Raw genomic sequence first — 26809 nt, forward strand, 5'->3', positions numbered from 1 at the left:
TGTTCTTGACAGGCTTCCTCTTTTCTCCAACTGTGAGGAAGTGCTGAGCCACCACCATCTGTGGCTTCACTACACTACACTACTTACTACACCATTCTTCTTCTTTTCTTTGCTTTCTGTTCATGTTTAGGAATGTGTTTGGTTCTGTACAGGCTTTAGTAAGTTTTATTATGAGTTCATATGTTTAATATTAGGGGTACCACCTCTATAAAAGAGCAATAGCGCTGTGTAGCAGTTATTAATGATAGCTCAGAGTGTGAATTATTGTCAAATGATCTACTCTTCTATTTCAAAAAATATTGATACCTGAACTACAGACAAACAGTTCAGTTGAATAATTTATCAACAAGTTAATATTTATACAGAGCGCTATGCTTGCTAAAACAGTGGTTCTCAACCTTTTCAGCCCACAACCTCCAAAATAAAGGTCCCAGAGAGCAGGGACCCCCACTGTAGGTGAAGGTGGTTGAACACAGACATGAACATTGAAGAACAGTCATGTGGAGACAGGACCATCTATAAGGGGGAATAAAGGAGAGATTTTTGGGGTCCATCCATAAAGTCAGTAAAATGATGGTCCATTGTTCTATGAATCTGTGATAACCACATTTATTTATTCATCTGAATAATATCTACTGTTATCCAGGAATGTAATTCGCTAATTCGACCCCCTAAAAATGCCCGAAAACTCACCAAAATTTGCACGCACCTCAGGCCTGGCGAAAAATTTGATAATTTGGTGGCGTGAAAAAAAACGGACGCCAAAACAAACGATGGAACCACACGACCGCCAGGTCTGACCGATTTGCACGAAAATCGCCACATGTAGTCTTCGGCCCAGAATGAGCAAAAAGTTACATTGTGACCCCGCCCAAAACCAAACAGGAAGTCAGCCATCTTGGGTCAAAGGTCAAAAATGGCGTTTCGCCCTCGAAACGCATCTGCGCTATCCAGTCTGAGGGGATTCATCCAATTCCCTTAAAACTTGGCAACACCACATAGGACCCATTGAAGATGAAAAGTTATCGAAAGAATTTTCGTATCTGTCACGGTTTGGTCGTGGCGCCGCCACAAAAATGCAATGCTAATGCTAATTTTGTTAGCACGCAGAAATGTCCAAATCTCCATAACTCTGACACACAAACTTCGATCAGCTTCAAATTTCACACAAAGGACATGTGCCCAAGCTTGGTCATGACTGCTTTGAAACATTTCCCATCATGCCTTGTGTTTTCGACCGGTGTCATTTAAGGTCATGTACACGGTTAGCATTTACAGGACGCCGTTCTAGGAAAAAGCTTATAACTCTAGAATGCAAAGTTCAAACTGCTTCATATTTGATACACATGATGACCGTACAGCCATAAACAAAACTCGAGAACCAATTTACCCATAATGCCTTGCGTTCTCAGAGGGCGCCGCTTCTGTGGTCGTCCTACACGAGCAGCTGTAGCGGACAGACGATATGTCGTGTTGACTTCAAAACACTGTAGGATGAACCTACACAGAGGGGAGCAAATTGCTATGGAAGAAAAAACAGGCTGTGATCAGTGGGAGGGGCCTATAATGACACGGAGAATCCTTCGCCATCAGCACGCTATAATAGGAAAATGTTTATAACGCTTCAATGCAAAGTTCAAACTGCTTCATATTTGATACACACGATGATTGTCCATCCATAAACAACGCTCGATGACCAAATTACCCATCATGGCCAGTGGGAGGGGCCTATAATGACACACGAAAATCCCTCGCCATAACTACGCCGTTATACGAAAACGCTTATAACTCTAGATTGCAAAGTTGAAACTGCTTCATATTTGATACACATGATCACTGTCCAGAGCTAAACAACAAACGATAACCAAAAACACCCACAATGCCTTGCGTTCTCAGAGGGCGCCGCTTCTGTGGTCGTCCTACACGAGCAGCTGTAGCGGACAGACGATATGTCGTGTTGACTTGAAAACACTGTAGGATGAACTTATTAGATGGAAGCACATTGCTATGGCAAATAGAGCAGGCTGTGAAAAGTGGGAGGGGCCTATCATGACACAGGAAAATCCTTCGCCATAACTATGCCGTTATGCCGTTATAACGCTTACAACTCCAGGCCAATTCCCAAATCCCCAACAGTGGTATACGTGACCGTGGGTTACCGCCCCCGGCCGCTTCATCGGACCCTATGACGCTGCTCGCGGCTTTAATTATTATTATAGTCATCTTAAAGATGGAAATCCTGGTTTTAATCACTAATAAAATGGTTCAAAGTCAATAAAAATGGTGGAAAAGGAGGTGAAATGAGATTTTAAAAACTACAGAATGGCCAAAAACAGACAAAAAAAGTGATTTAAAAACAGTTCAAAGCGTCAATATTGGAACAATTATGGGCATGACAAATGGTAAATGTGATTAAATTGTCAAAAATAATCATGAAATTTGATGAAAAGAGGTTAAAAATGACAATAATGGGTCAACATATGTGATATTAGGTGTAAAAGTGGTGTAAAGGGTTTATAAGTGATGAACATGTCTGGAAAGCAGAAAAAATGTGCAGAAAAGACATTAAAATGTGATGTAGAAGTGTCAGAAATGGGAGAAATGTAGCAAAAATACATTAAAAGGAGCAAAAATATGGCAAAAAAAGAAATAAAATAGGTGAAAATATGGTGAATTTGATTTAGTTACAGAAAAAGGATAAAAATAAGCAAAAACGGCTGAAATTGTTCGGGAAATATTCTTTGTTTTTTAAGGCGGTGACCCCCTTCCAGTGTCTTGCGATTACAAATTGGATCCTGACCCCAAGGTTGAGAACCTCTGATCTAAGGAGCGGTCACTCAATGAGAGCTGGAGATCGACATCAGCAGAGCCTGAAAAATGAATGAGTGATGGAAGGACTTCAGTTTGACTGCAGGTTCCTCTTCACATGTCACTAAATACAGAAGTTACTGAGATTTATTTCACTTACACTGGTAACTAAATACAGCAGCTTCTCCCTTTTTTCAACCACTGAACATCGAAAAACATAAACTGTATTTTCAAGAAGCAGGCGAGCAGGGAATTTAGTATTTGTTCCAAGAAGAAGAATTAGATCGCGTGGAGAATAAACGTTCTTCTGCTTTCTGTAATGACTGTACACTATGAGAATTCTTTGTTTTGCTTCCACTTCTGCTTCCCTCCCTCTGAGGATGTATACACTGCTGTCTTACTGACCACATGTTGCTTCTGAGGCAATTCCTCCAAACAAACACCAAACAATAAAGACGTGACGGGAACATGACGATGCTCTGGGCTGCAGGATGTGAAAGTGCTGATGCGGCTGATTGTATGAAACACGGGAAAGCCCACAGTGATTCACATTATTCACTGATGAAATGCACAGATGCACTTGTTTTTTATTAAACCTAATATGACAACAAAGTAACACAATAAATACGAATACAGTACAACTACAGTAATTCTACTATAATCACAAAACAACTGTTAGTAACAAGATTCAACACGATGTGAAACCTTTTTTTGTTTTGTTGTCATTCTAAATTTAATAGAAATTATTCTATTTAAAATATTAAACTATAAATGATTTGATGTGTTGAATGATTTAGAGATGGGGGGCTGAACTGCCCCTCCCCCACTGTATACTCAGAGTTTTCTCATTGATCAATCTCTGGATCAATGAATGGAGCTGCCATGGGAAACAGGAGGCGATGGATGGTTTAAAACACATGGAGACTGTGATCACTTCACTGAGTGTGAGGGAGTGGGAAACTGTTATGGGACACAAGCTCAGGCTTGATCACCCTGTAGCTGACCCCCTTTGATGTGGGTGTCTAGTGTTCAAAGGAACACTACTGATGATGTGTCCTATATCTGACACACAGCTTTAAAGAACTACGGAATAACATCTTTCAAAGTGATGACGTGGTTTAAGCAGCAGGTAAACCAAGCCTGCTGCTTAGAACTGGACTGTTTCCATGGGAACTAAGGTGTTTTCTCTTTGATGAAACAGACGCTCCGGTTAGAACCAGGTTTCATTGAGCCAGACTATCTGGATAAACCAGGAAATAATCCAGAATATGTATTATTATTATTATTATTATTATTATTATTATTATTATTATTATTATTATTATTATTATTATTATTATTATTATTGTTGAACAATAACATTTAATAATGACCTTATTACAACTATGATATACTATAATACAGTGGTTTCCAAACTTTTTTGGCGCTAGTCCCCTTTGTCCGGCTAAAACATTCAGCTAAGAAAACTATTTGAAAACATAACGATGGAATGAATGAGTGAGAACACACATTTTAAAAAATCTAGTTTTGTAAATAAATGAAATAAACAGTATTTAATGCAGTGGTTCACAACTTTTATTGGATCGTGAGTCGTGACCCCATTTTAAAATCAAGAATTTCTGGCGACCCCAAAGACATTGTTTTTTCTAGAATTAGTTTTTGACCTTTTTGATCATGAGCTCAGTAATATAGATTGTTTTACTGCATGTCAGTTGAACTATATTTAAATTTCACAAAGTGAAAGTTTAAAAATCTTTAATATTATGAGTTGTTTTAATTTAAAAAAAAAGAAGAATTAAAACATTTAAAAAAAATCAATTTTCATTTTTCAAAAACTTCAGGCGCCCCCATTTAAACTCAAGGCGATCTTACATGGGGTCCCGATTCCAAGGTTGAAAAACACTGATTTAGTGGCTCCTGAATATATTTATTGCTATAGTTTTGATCATATCACGCCTGGGGTGGGACCAACACTACACCTGTACTGCCATCGCGTACCACTAGGGGTACACGTACCCCCATTTGAGAGACAGTGCTATACATTTCTTATAATCTCATGTTATAAAGCTGTTTTAGCGCCATCTATTGGTGGGATGTTTGCTTACTAAGCTTCGGCCATCTTCGGTTAGTTCCGGTATTATTCGGCTGTTCTCGGCCTCTGTCGGAGGGTTCCGGAAGCTGGAGCTGCTCAACATAAACAGCAATGGCGGAGGCAGCGGTAACAGCGGCGGAGGCTCCAGCGGTCACAGGCTGGACTAAACACGTCACCTGCCGGTAAGACACGGCCACGGAGCGGCCGATTATTGACCGAAGCACCGCATGGGACACAACACGGCCACGTTAGACCGGGATAGGTGTGTTTAGAGCCGCATTAGTGCTGGGGTAGTGTTCCCGGTTAGCTTCGTTACCGTCAACACGGTTAGGCCTACTTGATTATCATCAGAGTGGACACACACACACACACACACACACACACACACACAATTATCACTCTCTACACACACACACACACACACACACACACACACACATCACTCTATACACACACACTATTATCACTCTACACACACACACACACTCTATTATCACTGTATACACACACACACACACACTATTATCACTGTATACACACACACACACACTATTATCACTCTATACACACACACACACTATTATCACTCTATACACACACACACACACACACACACACACTATTATCACTGTATACACACACACACACACACACACACTATTATCACTCTATACACACACACACACACACTATTATCACTCTATACACACACACACACACACACACACTATTATCACTCTACACACACACACACACACTATTATCACTCTACACACACACACACAATTATCACTGTATACACACACACACACACACACAATTATCACTGTATACACACACACACACACACACACACACTATTATCACTCTATACACACGCACACACACACACACACTATTATCACTCTATACACACACACACACACACACACTATTATCACTCTACACACACGCAATTATCACTCTACACACACTATTATCACTCTATACACACACACACACACACACACACTATTATTTATTTATTTATTTATTCAGTTTATTTCCAACATGGTTACATTCACTTTTTTTTGTCCATGCCAAAAAAGGAGACGAGAGAAGCAGTTTGCGTATCTAAGTCCCGCCCCCTGTTTTGAACACAGAACATTTACATCAAAGCTTGTCTCTCTGGTCAAACATTCTTAGGTTGTTCTGAGCACATTTTTTTTTTTTGTCCTTTTCTGTGTAGGGTTTATTCTCATCTGTAGTCAGTGTTGTCTTTTTTCATTCCTCCTCCTCTATCGTTGTTCGTGTCGGCCTTGTTCCCATCATTAGCAGGACAATGATCATGACCCCTAACAGGTAGAGGTCCTCCACATCTTCCACTGAGAGGATTGAGAGGCACAGCATTTGGGTTTTTCCCTTTCCATCCATGACGTAACCACTTGAATATGTCTCTTTTGGACACGCTGGTTCGTGTTGTTGTGATCTTCTGTTCGTCGATTGTGTTCATTGATCAGTTGATAAATTCCATCTCGTTGATGTGTTGATCTCGTATTCGTGTAAGAATGTGTTCCAAGTTTTTTCTTTATATCTAGTCAAGTTTGCAGCTTGTTTTGTCTCTACATCAAGGTTATTCCAGCTGGTAGTAGCTCTGTTGACAGTGCTGTATTTTCCAATGTTAGATTTAACCCTTTCTTGTATAAACACATTATTATGTCTTAGTTCATAAGCCGTTTGTTTGTATGTGAAACGTTTTTGTATTTGATATGGGAGTGTTTTAAGTGAGGCCCTAAATGCTAGAATTTGTGTGTTGTAGTGTATTATTTCTTGCAGTTTTAGGTATTTGGCCTTTTCAAATAGTTCATTTGTGTGTGTGTTGTGTGGTGCTTTATATAGAATTATAATTGCTTTTTTTTTTTTTAAAGTTTAAATAAAGGTTTAAGATACGTTTTGTAGGTGTTTCCCCAGATTTCTGAGCAGTAATTTAAATGTGACCCAACAAGGGAAGAATAGATTGTCTTCAGTGATGTGGTTTGTAGTATTTGTTGTAATTTCCATAGGATGAAGCTGCTTTTAGCAACTTTGTTTTTAACTACTTGTATGTGTTTTTTCCAAGTCAGTTTCTCATCTATCCACACTCCTAGTGCTCTATATTCTTTTACTTGTGCAATTATATCCATGTCTAGTTTCAGTCTAATATTTTCTGTTATTTTTTTATTTCCAAAGCTGATGAATTTTGTTTTGCTAACGTTTAGGGCTAGTTTATTTACATTGAGCCATGTTTGGATTTTTGATAGTTCCTCATTCGTCGTTTCTATTAGAGTTTTAATGTCTTTACCTGATCATAGGATGGTTGTGTCGTCTGCAAACAGCGTTAGTTTAAGGCAATTTGAGACTTTGAAAATGTCGTTTATATATAGAATGAACAGTTTTGGCCCTAAAATTGAACCCTGTGGTACACCACATTGTATGGTTTGGCATATTGATATGTGTTGTTCAAAGTCCACACATTGTCTCCTATTTCTCATATAACTTTTAACCCAGTTTAAGGCGTTGTGCCTAATGCCGTAGTTTTGAAGTTTTTCCTCCAGAATATCATGGTTTATTGTGTCAAATGCTTTTTTAAGGTCCAAAAAAATGCCGAATACAAATAAATTATTTTCTAATGCATCTCTTATATTTTCCGTGGTATCAGTTATAGCCATTGCTGTTGAACGTCCTTTTCTGAACCCATATTGGCCTTCATGTGATACTATTCTCTTCTATGAATTTGTCCAGCCTTTTCATGAACAGTTTTTCTTGAATTTTCGATAATTGCGGTAATATTGAAATAGGCCGATAATTGGTGAAATCTCGTTTGTCTCCATTCTGTGGATCAGTCTGATTTTTGTGATTTTCATCTGGTCTGGGAAAATACCATTTTTGAATGAGAGATTGCTGATATATGTTAGCGGTGGTGTTATTTCAGCTGTTATAGTTTTTAATAGACTCATAGTTAGATTATTAACGTCTCTGGATTTTTTTGAATTACAGTTTGTAATGATTACTTTCACCTCTGCTTCCGTTACTTATTCAAGTGTTAAATACTTATCATTCTCTATATTCTCACTGTCAAAATGGTTCCATTTAAGTGTTGGATGTTGATAGATTCCTCTCCCAGTCTCCATTCCAATATTTATAAAGAAATTATTAAGTTCTTCTGCAATTTTTTTCTTATTGTATTCCTTTAAGTTGTTTATTGTAAAGTGGTCTGTGGCTTCTTCTTTTCTTTTACACATAGTTATGGATTCTGATTTGTTTCAAAGGGCAACATTTATCATATATTGTAGTTATTGTGTCTGTGAATGTGTCATATGCTCTGTTCACATCTTGTTTTGTAAAAACCTCCTTCCAAGTTTCTTTTCTTATCTGTTGTTTAAAGTTTTCTAGCTGTTTTTCTCCTTCCAGTCTTTTGTTTGTTATTGATTCGTGTGTTTCTGGGTGGATGTTGTCGTTAGTGTTAGCATTATCACTCTACAATCACACACACACACTATTATCACTCTAATGTAACACATCAGTTACCATGGAAACAGTGAGCTAACGTTAGGCTTAGCCTATCCTGCTGCTCATTCACTAGAGTTTCAAACACTTGTTTTGATTCAAACTCGTGTAGAAATAAATAAATGTTAAAGGATTCAACAATCATTACAGAACCAGGATGTCTACGCTCTGAAAGCTGTGGTTCTCAACCTGTTCAGACCATGACCCTCCAAAATAAAGGTCCCAGAGAGCGGGGACCCTCCAAAATAAAGGTCCCAGAGAGCGGGGACCCTCCAAAATAAAGGTCCCAGAGAGCGGGAACCCTCGAAAATAAAGGTCTCAGAGAGCAGGGACCCTCGAAAATAAAGGTCTCAGAGAGCAGGGACCCTCGAAAATAAAGGTCCCAGAGAGCGGGGACCCTCCAAAATAAAGGTCCCAGAGAGCGGGGACCCTCCAAAATAAAGGTTCCATAGAGCAGGGACCCCCACTGTAGCTGAAGGTGGTTGAACACAGACATGAACATTGAAGAACAGTCATGTGGAGACAGGACCATCTATAAGGGGGAATAAAGGAGAGATTTTTGGGGTCCATCCATAAAGTCAGTAAAATGATGGTCTATTGTTCTATGAATCTGTGATAACCACATTTATTTATTCATCTGAATAATATCCACTGTTATCCAGGAATGTTTATTATTATTATTATAGTCATCTTAAAGATGGAAATCCTGGTTTTAACCACCTACACACTGTATTTATATATTAGTATTAGTTTTAGTATTTGGTATTAGTAAATGTTTTATCTGTTGTAAAAATTGTATGTCTACCTTTAGTATAGGAATGTCTTTTCTGCTGTGCCTGAGCACTTTATCTGTTCACCGTGGGAAGTGAGAAACGTCTTCTCGATTCCCTTGTATGTTTGTGCATGCAAAGGAATTGACAATAAAGCTGACTTTGACTTTTAATCACTAATAAAATGGTTCAAAGTGAATAAAAATGGTGGAAAAGGAGGTGAAATGAGATTTTAAAACCATAGGAATTAGATAGAAGTTGTAAATTAGTGGATAAAAACAGACAGAAAACGTGTCAATAAATCAATAATAAAAATAAGCAAAAATGGGACTGGAATTGGTTAAAAAAAGAATCTTCTTAGTTTCTTGAAGGTGTCTGGCGACGCCCTCCCAGTTTCTCACTACCCCAAGGTCGACAATTTATGTTTCGTGACTTGAAGAACCACTTTAGTATCCTACGCTACAGACTAGAGTTTGGATATTGTCGTCTTTATTTTTTTCCTGGTATATAAATATTAACACTTATTCTTTTCTTTTCTTCAGGTACTTCATGCACGGCGTCTGTAAAGAAGGACACAACTGTCGATACTCCCACGACCTGAGCAGCAGCAAACCTGCAGCCATGACCTGCAAGTTCTTTCAGAAAGGAAACTGTGTGTTTGGGGACCGCTGCAGGTGTGTGTGTGTGTGTGGGTGTGTGTCTGTTAGCATTAGCGTGTCTGTAGCCTCAGAGTTCATAAAGTACCTTCTTATCTCCTCTGTTTGTCTGTTGAAGCATCATCTCAGCATGAGGTGTTATATTTGCTATTTTGAACCCACCTATCTGACTCAAAAGCTTCAGTATTGGATTATAAAACGTAGCTTGCTAGCCTAGGCTGACATCCCTCGGTTCTCACTTGTGAATTCCAACCATGAAGAGTTGGAGTTTAGAGGTTTTTGGTCAAATGAAGTAAAACCAGCTTTTGTTTTATTTAGTGTTTTTGTCATTTTTAAAGTTTTCTCATGACAACATGTTTGTTATTTCAGTGTTAAATTCTGACCTTTTAATTTCAGATTAAATTCCATAATTGCATGTAAAATGAGGGAATCAGCCTAAATGTGGTTAATATTTAGCTTTAGATTGTCAGGAAATGCTAGCAGGCTGCTAAGTTTTGTATGCTAAAATTCTCAACCAATGAAAGACTCATCTGCTCCTCAGCATCTATGGACAATCCAATGAAAGACCAACATGTTATGGTTTCATTTATTCAGACATCTGTTTTTCAGGAAATTTACTGGAATCTCCTGACATGTTTTGACTGCCAGTCTTCTTCAGAGGCATCTGCTGATCGCTTTGATGTTTCCTTGACTTCTGTATAATACTTACAGCAACTTCTTTTTGAATAATATATTAAGGTGCGATTTATTCACGCAACTGTTTTTCAGGAAATTTGATCAGCAGACGCCTCTGAAGAAGACTTGCAGTTGACAGTCAAAACATGTCAAGAGATCAAAGTTAATGTTCTGAAAACCAGTCAAAGCCTTAACATAGTCAAAAACAAGTCAAAAGGAATTAATGAAAGACCAACATTGTTGATACAGTAGCTAATGCTTTAGAATAATTTATTTTTACAAATCATTGGCAAATATTTACTACAAAATAAATTACTTTAAGGGTAATTTAAGTAAGGGTAAATAAATAGTTTAGCATGTATGAGCTACTGTGTTGTTCCTTCAGAGGAGCCTAGCATCAGGTTAGCATGTCAGAGGAGCCTAGCATCATGTTAGCATGTCAGAGGAGCCTAGCATCATGTTAGCATGTCAGAGGAGCCTAGCATCATGTTAGCATGTCAGAGGAGCCTAGCATCATGTTAGCATGTCAGAGAAGCCTTGCATCATGTTACCATGTCAGAGAAGCCTAGCATCATGTTAGCATGTCAGAGAAGCCTAGCATCATGTTAGCATGTCAGAGGAGCTTAGCATCATGTTAGCATGTCAGCGGAGCTTAGCATCATGTTTGCATGTCAGAGGAGCTTAGCATCATGTTAGCATGTCAGAGGAGCCTAGCATCATGTTAGCATGTCAGAGGAACCTAGCATCATGTTAGCATGTCAGAGGAGCCTAGCAACATATTAGCATTTCAGAGGAGCCTAGCAACATGTTAGCATATCAGAGGAGCCTAGCATCATGTTAGCATGTCAGAGGAGCCTAGCATCATGTTAGCATGTCAGAGGAGCCTAGCATCATGTTAGCATGTCAGAGGAGCCTAGCATCATGTTAGCATGTCAGAGTAGTCAAGCATCATGTTAGCATGTCAAAGGAGCCTAGCATCATGTTAGCATGTCAGAGGAGCCTAGCATCACGTTAGCATGTCAGAGGAAGATAGTATCACGTTAGCATGTCAGAGGAGCCTAGCATCATGTTAGCATGTCAGAGGCTAGCATCATGTTAGCATGTCAGAGGAGCTTAGGATCATATTAGCATGTCAGAGTAGCCTAGCATCATGTTAGCATGTCAGAGGAGCCTAGCATCATGTTAGCATGTCAGAGGAGCCTAGCATAATGTTAGCATGTCAGAGGAAGCTAGCATCATGTTAGCATGTCAATATAACAAGAGCTAGCTACGTGTGCAGTAATAAGCTAGTACTCATCATTAGAAAAGAAGATCAAGGGGAACATGAGACCAAAAAGGTCAGAAACTGCTGATCTAGTCCCACTTCACTGTGTGTCACACACACAGGTATGGAAAGCTGTTTGATCATAAATGTAATATCACGCATTACTAAACTCTACTAGTGCTCACTTTAGGTTTTCTAGTGAAGCAAAATGTGTCACTAGTTAGCATCATATGCTAATGAGGGGGTGGGTAAAGTAAATTCAGGCTTGCCATTGGCTTTAGAAAGTATTCTGACCCATCAGAGAGCTGGATTTGGTTCTAATCCCGCCTACTTCATTTGCATTAGGTCTACTAGTACTCCTAGTGAATCTTTTAGCTTTACTAGTACTACTAGTAGACTAAACACATTCTACTAGGACTATTAGTGAGATATTTTAAGTGTACTAGTAAACAAAAAGTTTTGCTAGTAAAGGTTTTTGGTGCTTTCGTCATACTAGTAGATTTAAACTATGATACTAGAAAAAATTCAAAGCTGTTCTAGTAAATTGTCTACTAGTAGATTATTTAGCTTTTCTAGTAAACTCCTCTCATGCACTAGAGCACCAAAAACATTTACGAGTAAAACATTTTGTTTACTTTGTTTACTTATCGTACTAGTAAAGCCAAAGTAGTCACTAGTAGTACTAGTAGAATGTTTTTAGTCTACCAGTAGTACTAGTTATTAGACCAGATGGTTTGTGCAAGTAGAAGAAGAATCCCTTCATGGTAAACCTCTGTCTGTGACAGTTTAGAATCAAAGGTCCACATACTTTAGTCCATATGAACCACTGGAGAGAGAGAGATTCATTGTCACACACCGAGACTTTTTTAATGAAGCTGACAGTTTAGAGTAAAATAAAAGCCTGCCATCTTCATCATGTGACCACAACGAGCCAATGGAGGCTCAGATTTAACATGATCAACAATGCTACTGTATTTTTTTATCATTAATGGGAGTCTTTGACTTAGTCAACAACCAATGTCATACATAGTGAAAACTAACACAGGGCTCCAGGGCTTCAGTGTGAGCGAGTAAAAATTTCATCTGGTCACATCTGTGTGAGTGCCAGTGAAAAACCAAAAGGAGGAAACTTCCTCTTCCTCCTGTGAATCAGGGTCTGACATGGATGCTACACATGCCGCCATGTCCCCAAACACACACTGCTGAGTCACCAAACACACTGCTGAGTCACCGTTCGTGCTGCGTTCACTGACACTGGGACAAACACACACTGGGGACAGGCGTCCAGGCACGCGGAGCAACAGAGTGCATGGGGGGTGTGACGTGGGGTGGGAGAGCGTGCTGAGCTCACCAGGCATAGTGAGGGAGTGCATGTGGGGCAGAGAGCGTACACTAGATGATTCCACACCAAAGAGGAGGACCTCATCAGAACCATCATGGAGGGACCAGAACTGATGGACTATGATACCAGGACAGATGTTCAGCTGTGGTTCTCCCAGAGCAGGGGTCTGCAACCTGTGGCTCTGGGGCCTAATGTGGTCCTTTGACTCTTATACAATGGCTCCCTATAGCTTTAAAAATTTTTTACAGAGGTTATTAATGATTAATGACAAATAAAATCATGATATAATAATTTATTAACCTAAAATAAATCCCGTTGTACAATGACTCAGCACATTCCTACAACATCTACAGACCATCAACTTTCCTCCACCTGTGACTAACCTTAAGTTTTAAATCCCTGGTAAGAAACTAAACCAACAAAAACACTATTTCTGGAAGAAAATACAGATTTTAATTGTGTGGGAACAGATTCATTTAACCACCAATGTACAGGTTAAATATGTATGTTTTATGTGTGGCAAGAAATGAGTAATTAGCATGTGTTGATCACATGATCATGTGTTATTATATTCATGTTACTTTTTATAGACTTTCATATACATTAACTATAAAAATCTACTTTATAAACATTGTGTTCATGTAAACTGAGATGTGTAAGAATTTGAAGATGAAGATAATGTTTTATTTATTGATGTTAATTTATTTTATTTTAACATGTTTTTAAGTTTCCATTTACATGATCAATATAAATTAAATCAAACATTATTCTATATAACTGTATATAATGTAATCCACTGTATTGTCTTCATAGAGAAGGTATTTATGGCTCCAGGAGGACTTTAATCCAGGTGAGATGAGGTTCAATGGTTCCTTGTAGAGTAAAGGTTACAGACCCCTGACCAGGGGAAGAGGGTTAGGAGACCCCACTATCAGAGCTGGACCCTCTCAATTTAATTCATTGGGTGAAACAATGCAGATGATAAGTTGGTTATGCTAATGTTAACTTCATTCATGTACAGCCAGTGAAGTTAACTATTCATCAGCATGTATGGCTTGATAAAAAAGGAAAAGGGTGTGACCAACTGACTAAGTTAGTTGCACCAGTGCCACCACTGGAAAAGTGTAGAGCCCTGTAACATCCTCACACGTTTGTCCTCATGTGTTCATCAGTAAAAGTTCAGGGTGAGCATCGCCCCCCAGTGGTCAAAAGTTTTCTAGTCAACATTATCAATGATGTTATTAATCATTTTTGAATTATTGTATATGTTTCACACATCGTGTTTGATGTGAATCTCGAGGTGGTCTATTTATTTAATTCTATTTTGTCTTTTGCCCCCCCGGAAACGATCTCAAACTCCGCCTATGCCAACAGCACTTCTGCGTCTCAACCTACAGCCGCTCCATGCACACGTTGGTGCGTTTCCAGGCACGTTAGTGCACTGATCGCAGTATTTGGTCGAGTCATCGCAACTTCTATTTTCTGCTGCGTTGTTTTGAAAGGAAAAGTGCTTAAATCTCCTGCTCCTACATCTTCTTTACTCTGGAGGACCAAGTGTCTTAAGAAGCATGTCATCGTTTTTGTTTTATTGGTGGAGGTGATGCATACCGCCACCACATGTACAGGAGGTGTAATGACACGTTACACACACAGAGAGTGGACCCACAGAGCTGTAATGTACATATAATATGTGGCGTGCCACCACATATTATAGATTAATGTGTAGGAAACACTAGTGTGTGTATTATTTTTCTGTTATTTTTTAGTCATCACGTGTGTTTGTAATCATTTAATTTGTCATTGGTGTGTGTTTCTGTGATGGAGATTGTTTGCGTGTTCTTCAGAATCAGAATGTCTTTATTAATCTTAACAGTGTTTCTCAGTGTTCACACCTCGTAGGAGGAGGAGGAACGTGTTTGGACCATGAGCACATGCTATACACGCTACATTGAGAACAGAATGAGCTGCTCAGTGTTTTCTAGGACCATCCAGAGGCTCCAGCTTTGTGCTGAAGGACCACCAACCTTCAGGAACAGGAAGTGATGTCAGCACTGTTCTGTGTTTCGCTCCTTTGGTTTCACTTAGGCAGTAAACGTACAAACAGGAACCCATTCTCCATGAAGCCTCGTTAACCTGCAGCTATTTTACTGGACAATGAACGCCTCCTTCTGCTCATCATCATCATCTCTCAGAGCTTCCTCTGACAGTCTGTGTAGTGTTGTGTATGTTTCCAGAAACGTGAAGATGAATCTAAAAATTGAAGGACTTTCTAATCCCAGTAGATGATGATGGTCACTGATGGTGTGTACTGGGAGCTCTGGTTTCCTAGAGGCCTTAAAGTAGCATTAATGCTCCGTTATCACAGTCTTCTTCAGATGTTGAGGGGCCATGATGAGATGACCAGCCAGTGTTTCCATGGTAACTGAAGATGCACATGGACCTGTGCTTGTCTCGGTGAGTCAGACGCTTCCAGATGTTGATCTATTTTCCAGCTGAGAAGAGAAACGACATAGTGGGAGGGCGAGGACACGCTGGTGCCTGGGAGCGACGCTGTGACATCACACACACAGGAGGAGGAGCAGGTTTCAGACACACACACACTGAGCTGAAGGTAAGAACATCAGTGTGTGTGACACACAGCAGAAGACTTCAATTACACAACGTGTGAGAGTCCATCAGTGTCGTCAGTGCGTTGGTTAAAGATGACGCAGCAGCAGCAGCAGCTTCCTGTGGAGGAATTCAAAGCATGTGATGTGTCACGCACACGTGTGTGTGTGTGTCTTCCTGTATTGTCTGCAGCTATAATAAATACTCTTATATCTTCTATGGGTTACTTTGGTGTGTGTGTGTGTGTGTGTGTGTGTGTGTGTGTGTGTGTGTGTGTGTGTATCCACTCTAACTCATAATACTCCTGTGCGCCCCCTACAGGTACGATCACTGCAAACCGTCCAAGGATGAAGAACCACCCTCGTCCCGGACACTTCCCTCAGTGGCCCCGCCCTCTGATCCCACCCACCCTGGCACCAGCACCCCAGCACCAGGACCAGCAGCTCACTGGGCCGAGGCGGCTGAGTTTGTCCCTGGTCAGCCGTACTGTGGACGAGGTGAGGTCAGAGTGTGTTCTGACCCCTGTAGCCCTGCATACGTAGCAACAATAGGCAAACATCTTTCACTTTTTTTTTTGGTATGGTATGCTTTTAATTGACAGGAACAGTGCACAACACTACATTGACCAAGACAAAGTCAGGAAAGGTCCTTGGTGCCAGGTTATAGCACAGTATGCTAATTTACACCTGTGGTCCCTGGGCCTGTTGGTGTATAGGAAAGAAAACGTATACATTTACAGAATTAATGAAATGTGCACTGATTTACTACTTTGTATAGTATTGATAAAACTAGGTGTCAATAATCAAGATTCACTCTGCATACCTTTCTCTCATTCTCTCACTTTGAACACTCCCATTCCCTCCCTTGTCCTCTCTCTCTCTCTCCTTCTCAATAATGAATACAGAACAAACACTTTATCAACAACTTTCATTCTTAATGTGTACACTTTTGTTTAGACAGCAGCTATTTATTTGTCAGACATGTAAATACAGGAAACTCAGTGCAGGCCTGGATCTCTGTTGGCAAACTATTCCAATGACCTATGGCCTCAGAGGAGAAGGCCAACACTGCGTGTGACGCCAGCTGTTTTATCCGAGGTCAACCAGACTAAACCTCTCAGAGGAGGAGCTGTACCATTTAAAACTTGAAAAAATAGGCAAAGAATAACGGAAATTATATTTGGTAAGAACACGACAGCGGTAGTACTGTTGAGGTTTTTTGTCATGAATTTTGACTGTTTGTTTATATAACGACTCAACAGGTGTCATGGCTGTCTTGCACGCTTGTGAGCAGGTAGTCATACAATACAGAAAACGTGTCATTACCATAGAGTTTAAATGTGTGCGTGTGTGCGCGTGTGTCTCAAATATCTTTGTAAATCAGGCTCAGATTGACCTGAGACTTTCAACATGGCTGCTGCTTGGTTGAAGGGTGTGCAACGTTGGATTTGTTTGGACTGCAATGATACCGTTAATGACTTATTGCATAAAAATATCTTAAATGCAGCTTTGCAGAGCAGCTCAATGTTGACAGGTAGTCATGGTAACTCAGGATAAGTTGAAAGCTGCGTAGAATCTACAGGAGTGACTGTAGAAAGGGTTTTTAAAAACCCTCAATGAGCAATGTTTGTAACTAAGGTAACAGTTGTGTGTGTGTGATTCAGAATTAAATTTGCATTAGGAATTGTGTTTACAAGGTCAGTTTAAAGAGGATTTACCTTTTATTCTGAATTAAAGAGGAATTATAGCTTCCATGTAAACCATCCATAAAATAGCTACTGAACCTCCCACGTTTCTATAGCAAGACATTTCCTACGGGCACTGCACTAGTATGAATAATGTCTATCTAGCAAACCAAGCCATAGAATAGATGTGATTAAAAATTGATAAATATTTAGATATTTATAAATAGAATAAAAGTGATTTATTATTTATAAAATAGATGAACACAGAATACAAATAAAACAAAAGTTTACATATAGAATACAGTTTTATTAAAAGTAAAATGAGAGATATGAAATATCCAACATGAATATATGACCTGCTGTTCATGGGGTACCCATGTCCAATTAAACATTCTAAAATAGATCTAACAGCAGGATTAAATCAATTAGAACTTTATTAATGTAATCATTTTTTCATTCATATTTTTTTTTTTATTGATACAATATACAATAGGTTTTATTAAAGTAATCTTAACTATGAAACACAAACTGTGGATATAATTTTCCTGAGAAATGAAGGAAAATGGATTTATTAATTCATGTTTGATGAGGATTTATATCAAATCATTCACCCTTCAGAAGCCATTGTTCACTCTTTCCATGTGTAAACGTTGTGACGGCCATCTTGGATTTCTTTTATTTTATTGGGGACCGTTGATTAACCAGCGTAAATCCTTTTAAAAATGTACACATTGTCATGCATTGTTCTAACTGGGGTTTCCACTGGATACGTCACTGCTGCACCACGGCACAGATCTGGTTTTTCACCGCTGTCCGCCGTCTGGTAATCCGGTTGTGTTTTGAGTGTGCTCTCTGGTTAAACCACTGTGACGTCACAAGACAGAGCAGTTCTCACGATATTTATGTCATCGTGGGAGAATAAACACATTAATAAACAGGTCAGTGTTCCTAACGAAGGAGAACAAGAAGGTTGGACTCTGGATTTGTCATAGACACATTTTTATCAACAGAGAAGAGATAAAACTGTAAAACCAGTAAAACATGAACTAAATCAAAGTTGCTGCAGTTTACAGTGAGTTACAGTATGAGAGGAATCAATATAGTGGATGTGAATTTGTTTTTACACATTATGACGTTTTGGTGATGTATTTACTTGAAATATAATCTGAAGTGTTTTATTTTGAAAAGTAACCAAATATTTTATTGCAGAATACGTGCTTAATTTCCTGTTTAGCTTCATTTGCTCTGTGCTGATTGATGCGTCAGAAATAGAAGTCCTGTGTAAATCTGGTGGAGGCACCGGACTGTTGGAGCTGTGTAGGAGCAGACACACACCACAGCAGGGGGTGACACTTTGTGTGTGTGTGCGTGTGTGTGTGGCAGAGCCGGTGAAGGCAGACAGCTCTGCTCTGCTCATTGAGGACGTAGATGTAGACGCGTCTGGAACCAAAGCCCAGAGGAAGCAGCTGTGTCCGTACGCCGCTGTGGGGGAGTGTCGATACGGCATCAACTGTGCCTACCTGCACGGAGACGTGTGTGACATGTGTGGTCTGCAGGTTCTCCATCCTACTGACAACAGCCAGCGCTCACAGCACACCAAGGTCACACACACACACACATACACATATAAAGTGTGTGTGAGGCCTGAACCAATGAGTCCTCATACACACTGTTGTGTAAATAACGCACATCTATGTGTGTTACCATCTGGTCACATATTAAACACACAACATTAAGTCCTCTGTGCTGTGCTGTTGATTTCATAGTTTATTTATTTCTCTCTTTCTTTGTGATGTATATTTAAAAATGTAGTTTTTATTTCTCTATTTGTTCATGTAGTTCATGTCCTGGGGCACATTTATTTAATTATTTTGATAATTAGTTATTATTTTGTTTCTCCTTGTGCTGTGTTCAGGCACATGTTTATATATGTGTGTGTGTGTGTGTGTGTGTCTCCAGGCGTGCATTGAGGCCCATGAGAAGGACATGGAGCTGTCGTTTGCCATCCAGCGCAGTAAGGACATGATGTGTGGTGTGTGCATGGAGGTGGTGTTTGAGAAGGTCAACCCCAGTGAGCGGCGCTTTGGGATCCTCTCTAACTGCTGCCACTGCTACTGCCTCAAGTGCATCCGCAAGTGGAGAAGTGCCAAGCAGTTTGAGAGCAAGATCATCAAGTCAGTGAGAGAGAACATGCAAACCTCCTGTTTCACTTTAATCATCAGTGATCAATCACTAACTAACCACTAGTTATTAAACAGTAACCACAATTAATCTAACAATAAGCAAACACCTAGACTTATATAGGTGAAGAACAGAACCAATAGACATTAGAGACAGTTCTTCTTCTCCTCCACCTCAGTGTGTATCAGCTGATAGATAGATAGAATCATAGATAGATAGAATCATATTTAGATAGATAGATAGAATCATAGATAGAATCATAGTTAGATAGATAGATAGAATCATAGATAGAATCATAGTTAGATAGATAGATAGAATCATAGATAGATAGAATCATATTTAGATAGATAGATAGAATCATAGTTAGATAGATAGATATATAGAATCATAGATAGATAGATAGAATCATAGTTAGATAGATAGATATATAGAATCATAGATAGATAGATAGAATCATAGATAGATAGAATCATAGATAGATAGATAGAATCATAGATAGAATCATAGTTAGACAGATAGAATCATAGATAGATAGATAGAATCATAGAATCATAGATAGAATCATAGATAGTTAGATAGAATCATAGATAGAATCAGATAGTTAGATAGAATCATAGATAGATAGATAGAATCATAGATAGAATCATAGATAGTTAGATAGAATCATAGATAGTTAGATAGAATCATAGATAGAATCATAGTTAGATAGATAGATATATAGAATCATAGATAGATAGATAGAATCATAGATAGATAGAATCATAGAATCATAGATAGAATCATAGATAGTTAGATAGAATCATAGATAGAATCAGATAGTTAGATAGAATCATAGATAGATAGATAGAATCATAGATAGAATCATAGATAGTTAGATAGAATCATAGATAGAATCATAGTTAGATAGATAGATATATAGAATCATAGATAGATAGATAGAATCATAGATAGATAGAATCATAGATAGAATCATAGATAGTTAGATAGAATCATAGATAGAATCAGATAGTTAGATAGAATCATAGATAGATAGATAGAATCATAGATAGAATCATAGATAGTTAGATAGAATCATAGATAGTTAGATAGAATCATAGATAGAATCATAGTTAGATAGATAGAATCAGATAGATAGATAGAATAATAGATAGAATCATAGTTAGATAGATAGAATCATAGATAGAATCATAGATAGAATCATAGATAGTTAGATAGAATCATAGATAGAATCATAGTTAGATAGATAGAATCATAGATAGAATCATAGATAGATAGATAGAATCATAGAATCATAGATAGAATCATAGTTAGATAGATAGAATCATAGATAGTTAGAATCATAGATAGAATCAGATAGTTAGATAGAATCATAGATAGTTAGATAGAATCATAGATAGTTAGATAGAATCATAGATAGTTAGATAGATAGAATCATAGTTAGATAGATAGAATCATAGTTAGATAGATAGATAGAATCATAGTTAGATAGATAGAATCATAGTTAGATAGAATCATAGATAGAATCATAGTTAGATAGATAGAATCATAGATAGAATCATAGATAGAATCATAGATAGTTGGATAGAATCATAGATAGAATCATAGTTAGATAGATAGAATCATAGAATCATAGATAGAATCATATTTAGATAGATAGATAGAATCATAGATAGAATCATAGATAGTTAGATAGAATCATAGATAGAATCATAGTTAGATAGATAGAATCATAGAATCATAGATAGAATCATATTTAGATAGATAGATAGAATCATAGATAGTTAGATAGAATCATAGTTAGATAGAATAGATATCATAGATTATAATCATAGATAGTTAGATAGAATCATAGATAGAATCATAGTTAGATAGATAGAATCATAGATAGAATCATAGACAGATAGATAGAATCATAGTTAGATAGATAGATAGAATCATAGATAGAATCATAGTTAGATAGATAGATAGAATCATAGATAGAATCATAGTTAGATAGATAGAATCATAGATAGAATCATAGTTAGATAGATAGATAGATAGATAGATAGAATCATAGATAGATAGAATCATAGATAGAATCATAGATAGAATCATAGATAGAATCATAGATAGAATCATATTTAGAATCATAGATAGTTAGAATCATAGATAGAATCATAGTTAGATAGATAGAATCATAGATAGATAGAATCATAGATAGAATCATAGATAGTTAGAATCATAGTTAGATAGATAGATAGATAGATAGATAGAATCATAGATAGATAGAATCATAGATAGAATCATAGATAGAATCATAGATAGAATCATAGATAGTTAGAATCATAGATAGAATCATAGATAAATAGATAGAATCATAGACAGCTTCATAGATAGAATCATAGATAGATAGAAGAGCTGGAGCGGAATAGGGAATTAACTCTATTATTATTATATCTACTAATAATATGAATTTGTGATGTGATGATCAGCTCTGGACTCTATTGATTATCTATCACTCATAATAACAAGATCATGTATTGATTATATTGATGATGTTTCAGGTCGTGCCCAGAGTGTCGAATTACTTCCAACTTTGTGATTCCCAGTGAGTACTGGGTAGAAGAGAAGGACGACAAACAGAAACTGATCCAGAAATACAAGGACGGAATGGGGTACACACACTATTACACACTATTACACACTATTAGACACTATTACACACTATTAGACACTATTGCACACTATTACACACTACTACACAACACTACGACACACTATTAGACACTATTACACACTACTACACAACACTACGACACACTACGACACACTACGACACACTATTACACACTATTACACAACACTACGACACACGACGACACACTATTACACACTACTACACAACACTACGACACACTATTACACACTTTTACACACTACTACACACTATTACACAACACTACGACACACGACGACACACTATTACACACTACTACACTCTATTACACACTACTACACACTACAAAACACTACTACACTCTATTACACACGACTACACACGACTACACACTACAAAACACTACTACACTCTATTACACACTACTACACTCTATTACACACGACTACACACGACTACACACTACAAAACACTACTACACTCTATTACACACGACTACACTCTATTACACACTACTACACACGACTACACACTACAAAACACTACTACACTCTATTACACACGACTACACTCTATTACACACTACTACACAACACTACTACACTCTACTACACACTATTACACACTACTACACAACACTACTACACAACACTACTACACAACACTACTACACTCTATTACACACGACTACACACTACAAAACACTACTACACTCTATTACACACGACTACACTCTATTACACACTACTACACAACACTACTACACAACACTACTACACAACACTACACACTACTACACAACACTACTACACAACACTACTACACAACACTATTACACAACACTACACACTACTACACAACACTACTACACAACACTACTACACAACACTGTTACACAACACTGTTACACACTACTACACAACACTATTACACAACACTACACACTACTACACAACACTATTACACAACACTGCTACACAACACTATTACACAACACTGTTACACACTACTACACAACATTACTACACAACACTATTACACAACACTACACACTACTACACAACACTACTACACAACACTGTTACACACTACTACACAACATTACTACACAACACTATTACACAACACTACACACTATTACACAACACTACACACTACTACACAACACTACTACACAACACTATTACACTACACAACACTACTACACAACACTACTACACAACACTATTACACAACACTACTACACAACACTATTACGCAACACTACTACACAACACTACACACTACTACACAACACTACTACACAACACTGTTACACACTACTACACAACACTACTACACAACACTGTTACACAACACTACTACACAACACTACTACACAACACTGTTACACACTACTACACAACACTACTACACAACACTACTACACAACACTACACACTACTACACAACACTACTACACAACACTGTTGCACACTACTACACAACATTACTACACAACACTATTACACAACACTACACACTACTACACAACACTATTAAACAACACTACTACACAACACTACTACACAACACTACTACACAACACTACTACACAACACTATTACACAACACTACTACACAACACTATTACGCAACACTACTACACAACACTACACACTACTACACAACATTACTACACAACACTACTACACAACACTACACACTACTACACAACACTACTACACAACACTGTTGCACACTACTACACAACATTACTACACAACACTACACACTATTACACAACACTATTACACAACACTACTACACAACACTACTACACAACACTATTACACAACACTATTACACAACACTATTACACAACACTACTACACAACACTATTACACAACACTACTACACAACACTATTACACAACACTACTACACAACACTATTACGCAACACTACTACACAACACTACACACTACTACACAACACTACTACACAACACTGTTACACACTACTACACAACACTACTACACAACACTGTTACACAACACTATTACACAACACTACTACACAACACTGTTACACACTACTACACAACACTACTACACAACACTGTTACACAACACTGTTACACAACACCGTTACACACTATTACACACCGTTACACACTGTTACACACTACTACACACTGTTACACACCGTTACACACTACCACACACTGTTACACACCATTACACACTAATGGAGGTCAAAGGTCACTCTGTCGTTGCAGAAACAAAGCGTGTCGTTACTTTGACGAGGGGCGTGGCTCGTGTCCCTTTGGCTCAAACTGTTTCTACAAACACGCGTTTCCTGACGGTCGCCTGGAGGAGGTTCAGCCCCAGAGGAGGAGGAGTGGCTCAGGGAGCAGGAGCAGGGTGAGTTACTGACTCCTCCCCCACCACACACACACACACACACACACAGGAGCAGGGTAAGAGCTCTTTATCAATCATTAGCATTAAAAGACTTAAAATAATGTTTATTTTTTCACAAATCCTGTCTTTGCTTTTTTAATTAGTGTTAATAATGTGTTTACATCTGTTCTGAATGTGTTTATGATCCAATCACAGCTGAGGTTAGTTTACTCAGTATTTTCAGTCACATGTTGCTGCTGCTCTTCTAATCTACTCAGATTATCTACACCTGATCAGATCTGATCCTAGCGTACGATCTTGTCATTATTGATAAATACTGAAGCTGCGTGAATTTGGTCCAATGTACGTCATTTGATAACTGAGGACCGTGTGTGTGTGTGTGTCAGAGCTCGCGGAGGACCAACCTGTGGGAGATCTTTAACGAGCGCACCAGCAGCGACTCATTTGATAACGATGATGAGGAGATGGTGACGTTTGAGCTGAGTGAGATGCTGCTGATGCTTCTCGCCGCGGGAACTGACGACGAAGCCTCCGACTCGGAGGACGAGTGGGACTTGTTTCACGAGGACCTGGACGACCTGTACGAGTTCTACCTATAGCTGAGCTGTGTGGGCGTGGCCTGAGAATGGACCGTTAGCGACTGACGGTAGCTTTCCTCTGTGTCTCCTACACTAGTGTCCTCATCGGCCTGTGTGTGTGATTCATGTCAAAGAAGAATGAACTTGTGTGTGTGTGTGTGTGTGTGTGTGTGTGTGTGTGTGTGTGTGTGTGTGTGTGTGTGTGTGTGTGTGTACATACTCCTGAGGACTCACTTACTGTAACTGTCGGGGCTTTTTACATGCGCGTTATGAAGGCCGGGACTTCTCTTTGTTTATTAAAGCTGCTGATCTGATGCCAACATGTTGTGCTGATGTTTAATAAATGGACTCTAATCACAGCTCTGACATGTCAATGACTTCCTGTTTCACACGTGTGTGTGTGTGTGTTAATGTGTGTGTGTGCTGCTCTTTGTCCAACTGCAACATTTTGCTCAGAATTCTGTGAAAAAATATCTAAAGCATAATAATGGAATGAATGAGTGATAAAACACATTTTAAAGAATTTTCTTAAAAAAGTATTTAATGCAGGGTTGTCCAACTTGGGGCCCACAAGCCATTAGTTTTGGCCCGCTGCCCATATTTTAAATTGTTTTGTTGTTTTTTTGACATTTTTTATAATATAAAACTGTATGCATTACAGTATAGTGATTTATAAGAAAAACAACCTAAAGATGAGTCCAATTACGTTGTTTTTCTCAAGTTTAAAAGGATTGTTCAAGGCAGGTAAAATGTAGTGTTTTGATCGTATATGGTTGATGGTATGTTGGGTCCAATTTTGTTGAATTTGTATTGCACTAAATGTGCATTTAGATGTTTCATAATTTTCTGCTATAAAACACAAAGAAAAGGAACATGAATGTTTAGTCTTGGCCTGTGGTCCTACACCTCCAGTTATTTTTGGCTCTTGTGTGGGCACCTCTGATTTAGTGTTTCTGTGGATTTATTTTTATAGTTTTTATGAATTCCTGTTATCTCCCTCCTGATGTGGGACCAAGACTGACTCTTCATGTTCTAATCAAAATAATTTCTATCATTTGTTGTTTTTATTTTATTATGCAGTATATTCATCTCTTACTTTGTGTGTTTTTGTGTTGAGTTTAAATCATTCTCGCTCAGTGTGTATTGTTTGTTGTTTTGTATGTTTCTGGGTTTTTTGTTGTGTATTTTGTAGTGATCTTGTGTGTTTTTTTTCTTTCATTTAGTGTCTTAGATGTCGTTCTGTGTGTTGCTGGTAATGGTAAGTATTTTTCTTTCTTAGTGTGTGTTTTTGGTGTTATTTTCTGTATTTCGTTCTTTTTATTATTCAGTATATTTTTCTCATATTTTGTGTGTTGGTATTAACTACTTTTTTCTATTTTTGTATGTTTCTGTTATTTTTGTGTGTTTTTCTCTTATTTTCTGTGGTTTTGTTGTCGTTTTGAGAGCTGCTGGCAATATTTAGTAAGATTATCATTCTTAACTAAAAATAAACATAAAATTCCATATTTGTTAAATTTTCCCTCAAGTACCTCCTTTAGTACCATCGCCTACCCCGATTTGTGAAAC

General features: G+C 38.1%; 1 protein-coding gene across 1 annotated transcript; it reads left to right on the forward strand.

Moving 5' to 3' along the window:
• The first annotated feature begins 4955 nt into the window (after positions 1-4955).
• mkrn1 (makorin, ring finger protein, 1) lies at positions 4956-25602 on the forward strand. Its single transcript, XM_028450966.1, has 8 exons — positions 4956-5082; positions 9738-9869; positions 16061-16236; positions 18807-19024; positions 19383-19597; positions 22148-22258; positions 24521-24665; positions 25052-25602. The coding sequence occupies exons 1-8, from the start codon at positions 5012-5014 to the stop codon at positions 25262-25264; spliced, it is 1281 nt and encodes a 426-aa protein (XP_028306767.1). The 5' UTR covers positions 4956-5011; the 3' UTR covers positions 25265-25602.
• The last annotated feature ends 1207 nt before the right edge of the window (positions 25603-26809 follow it).

Source organism: Gouania willdenowi, chromosome 6, assembly GCF_900634775.1.
Source record: "Gouania willdenowi chromosome 6, fGouWil2.1, whole genome shotgun sequence".
Lineage (NCBI taxonomy): Eukaryota > Metazoa > Chordata > Actinopteri > Blenniiformes > Gobiesocidae > Gouania > Gouania willdenowi.

Excerpts from the sequence above, each read along its gene's own strand:
- mkrn1 (XM_028450966.1), top strand. The coding sequence starts at position 5,012 with ATGGCGGAGGCAGCGGTAACAGCGGCGGAGGCTCCAGCGGTCACAGGC. Across the intron at positions 19,025-19,382 it reads AGCGCTCACAGCACACCAAG|GCGTGCATTGAGGCCCATGA; the intron begins GTCACACACACA and ends GTGTGTCTCCAG. Across the intron at positions 24,666-25,051 it reads GCTCAGGGAGCAGGAGCAGG|AGCTCGCGGAGGACCAACCT; the intron begins GTGAGTTACTGA and ends TGTGTGTGTCAG.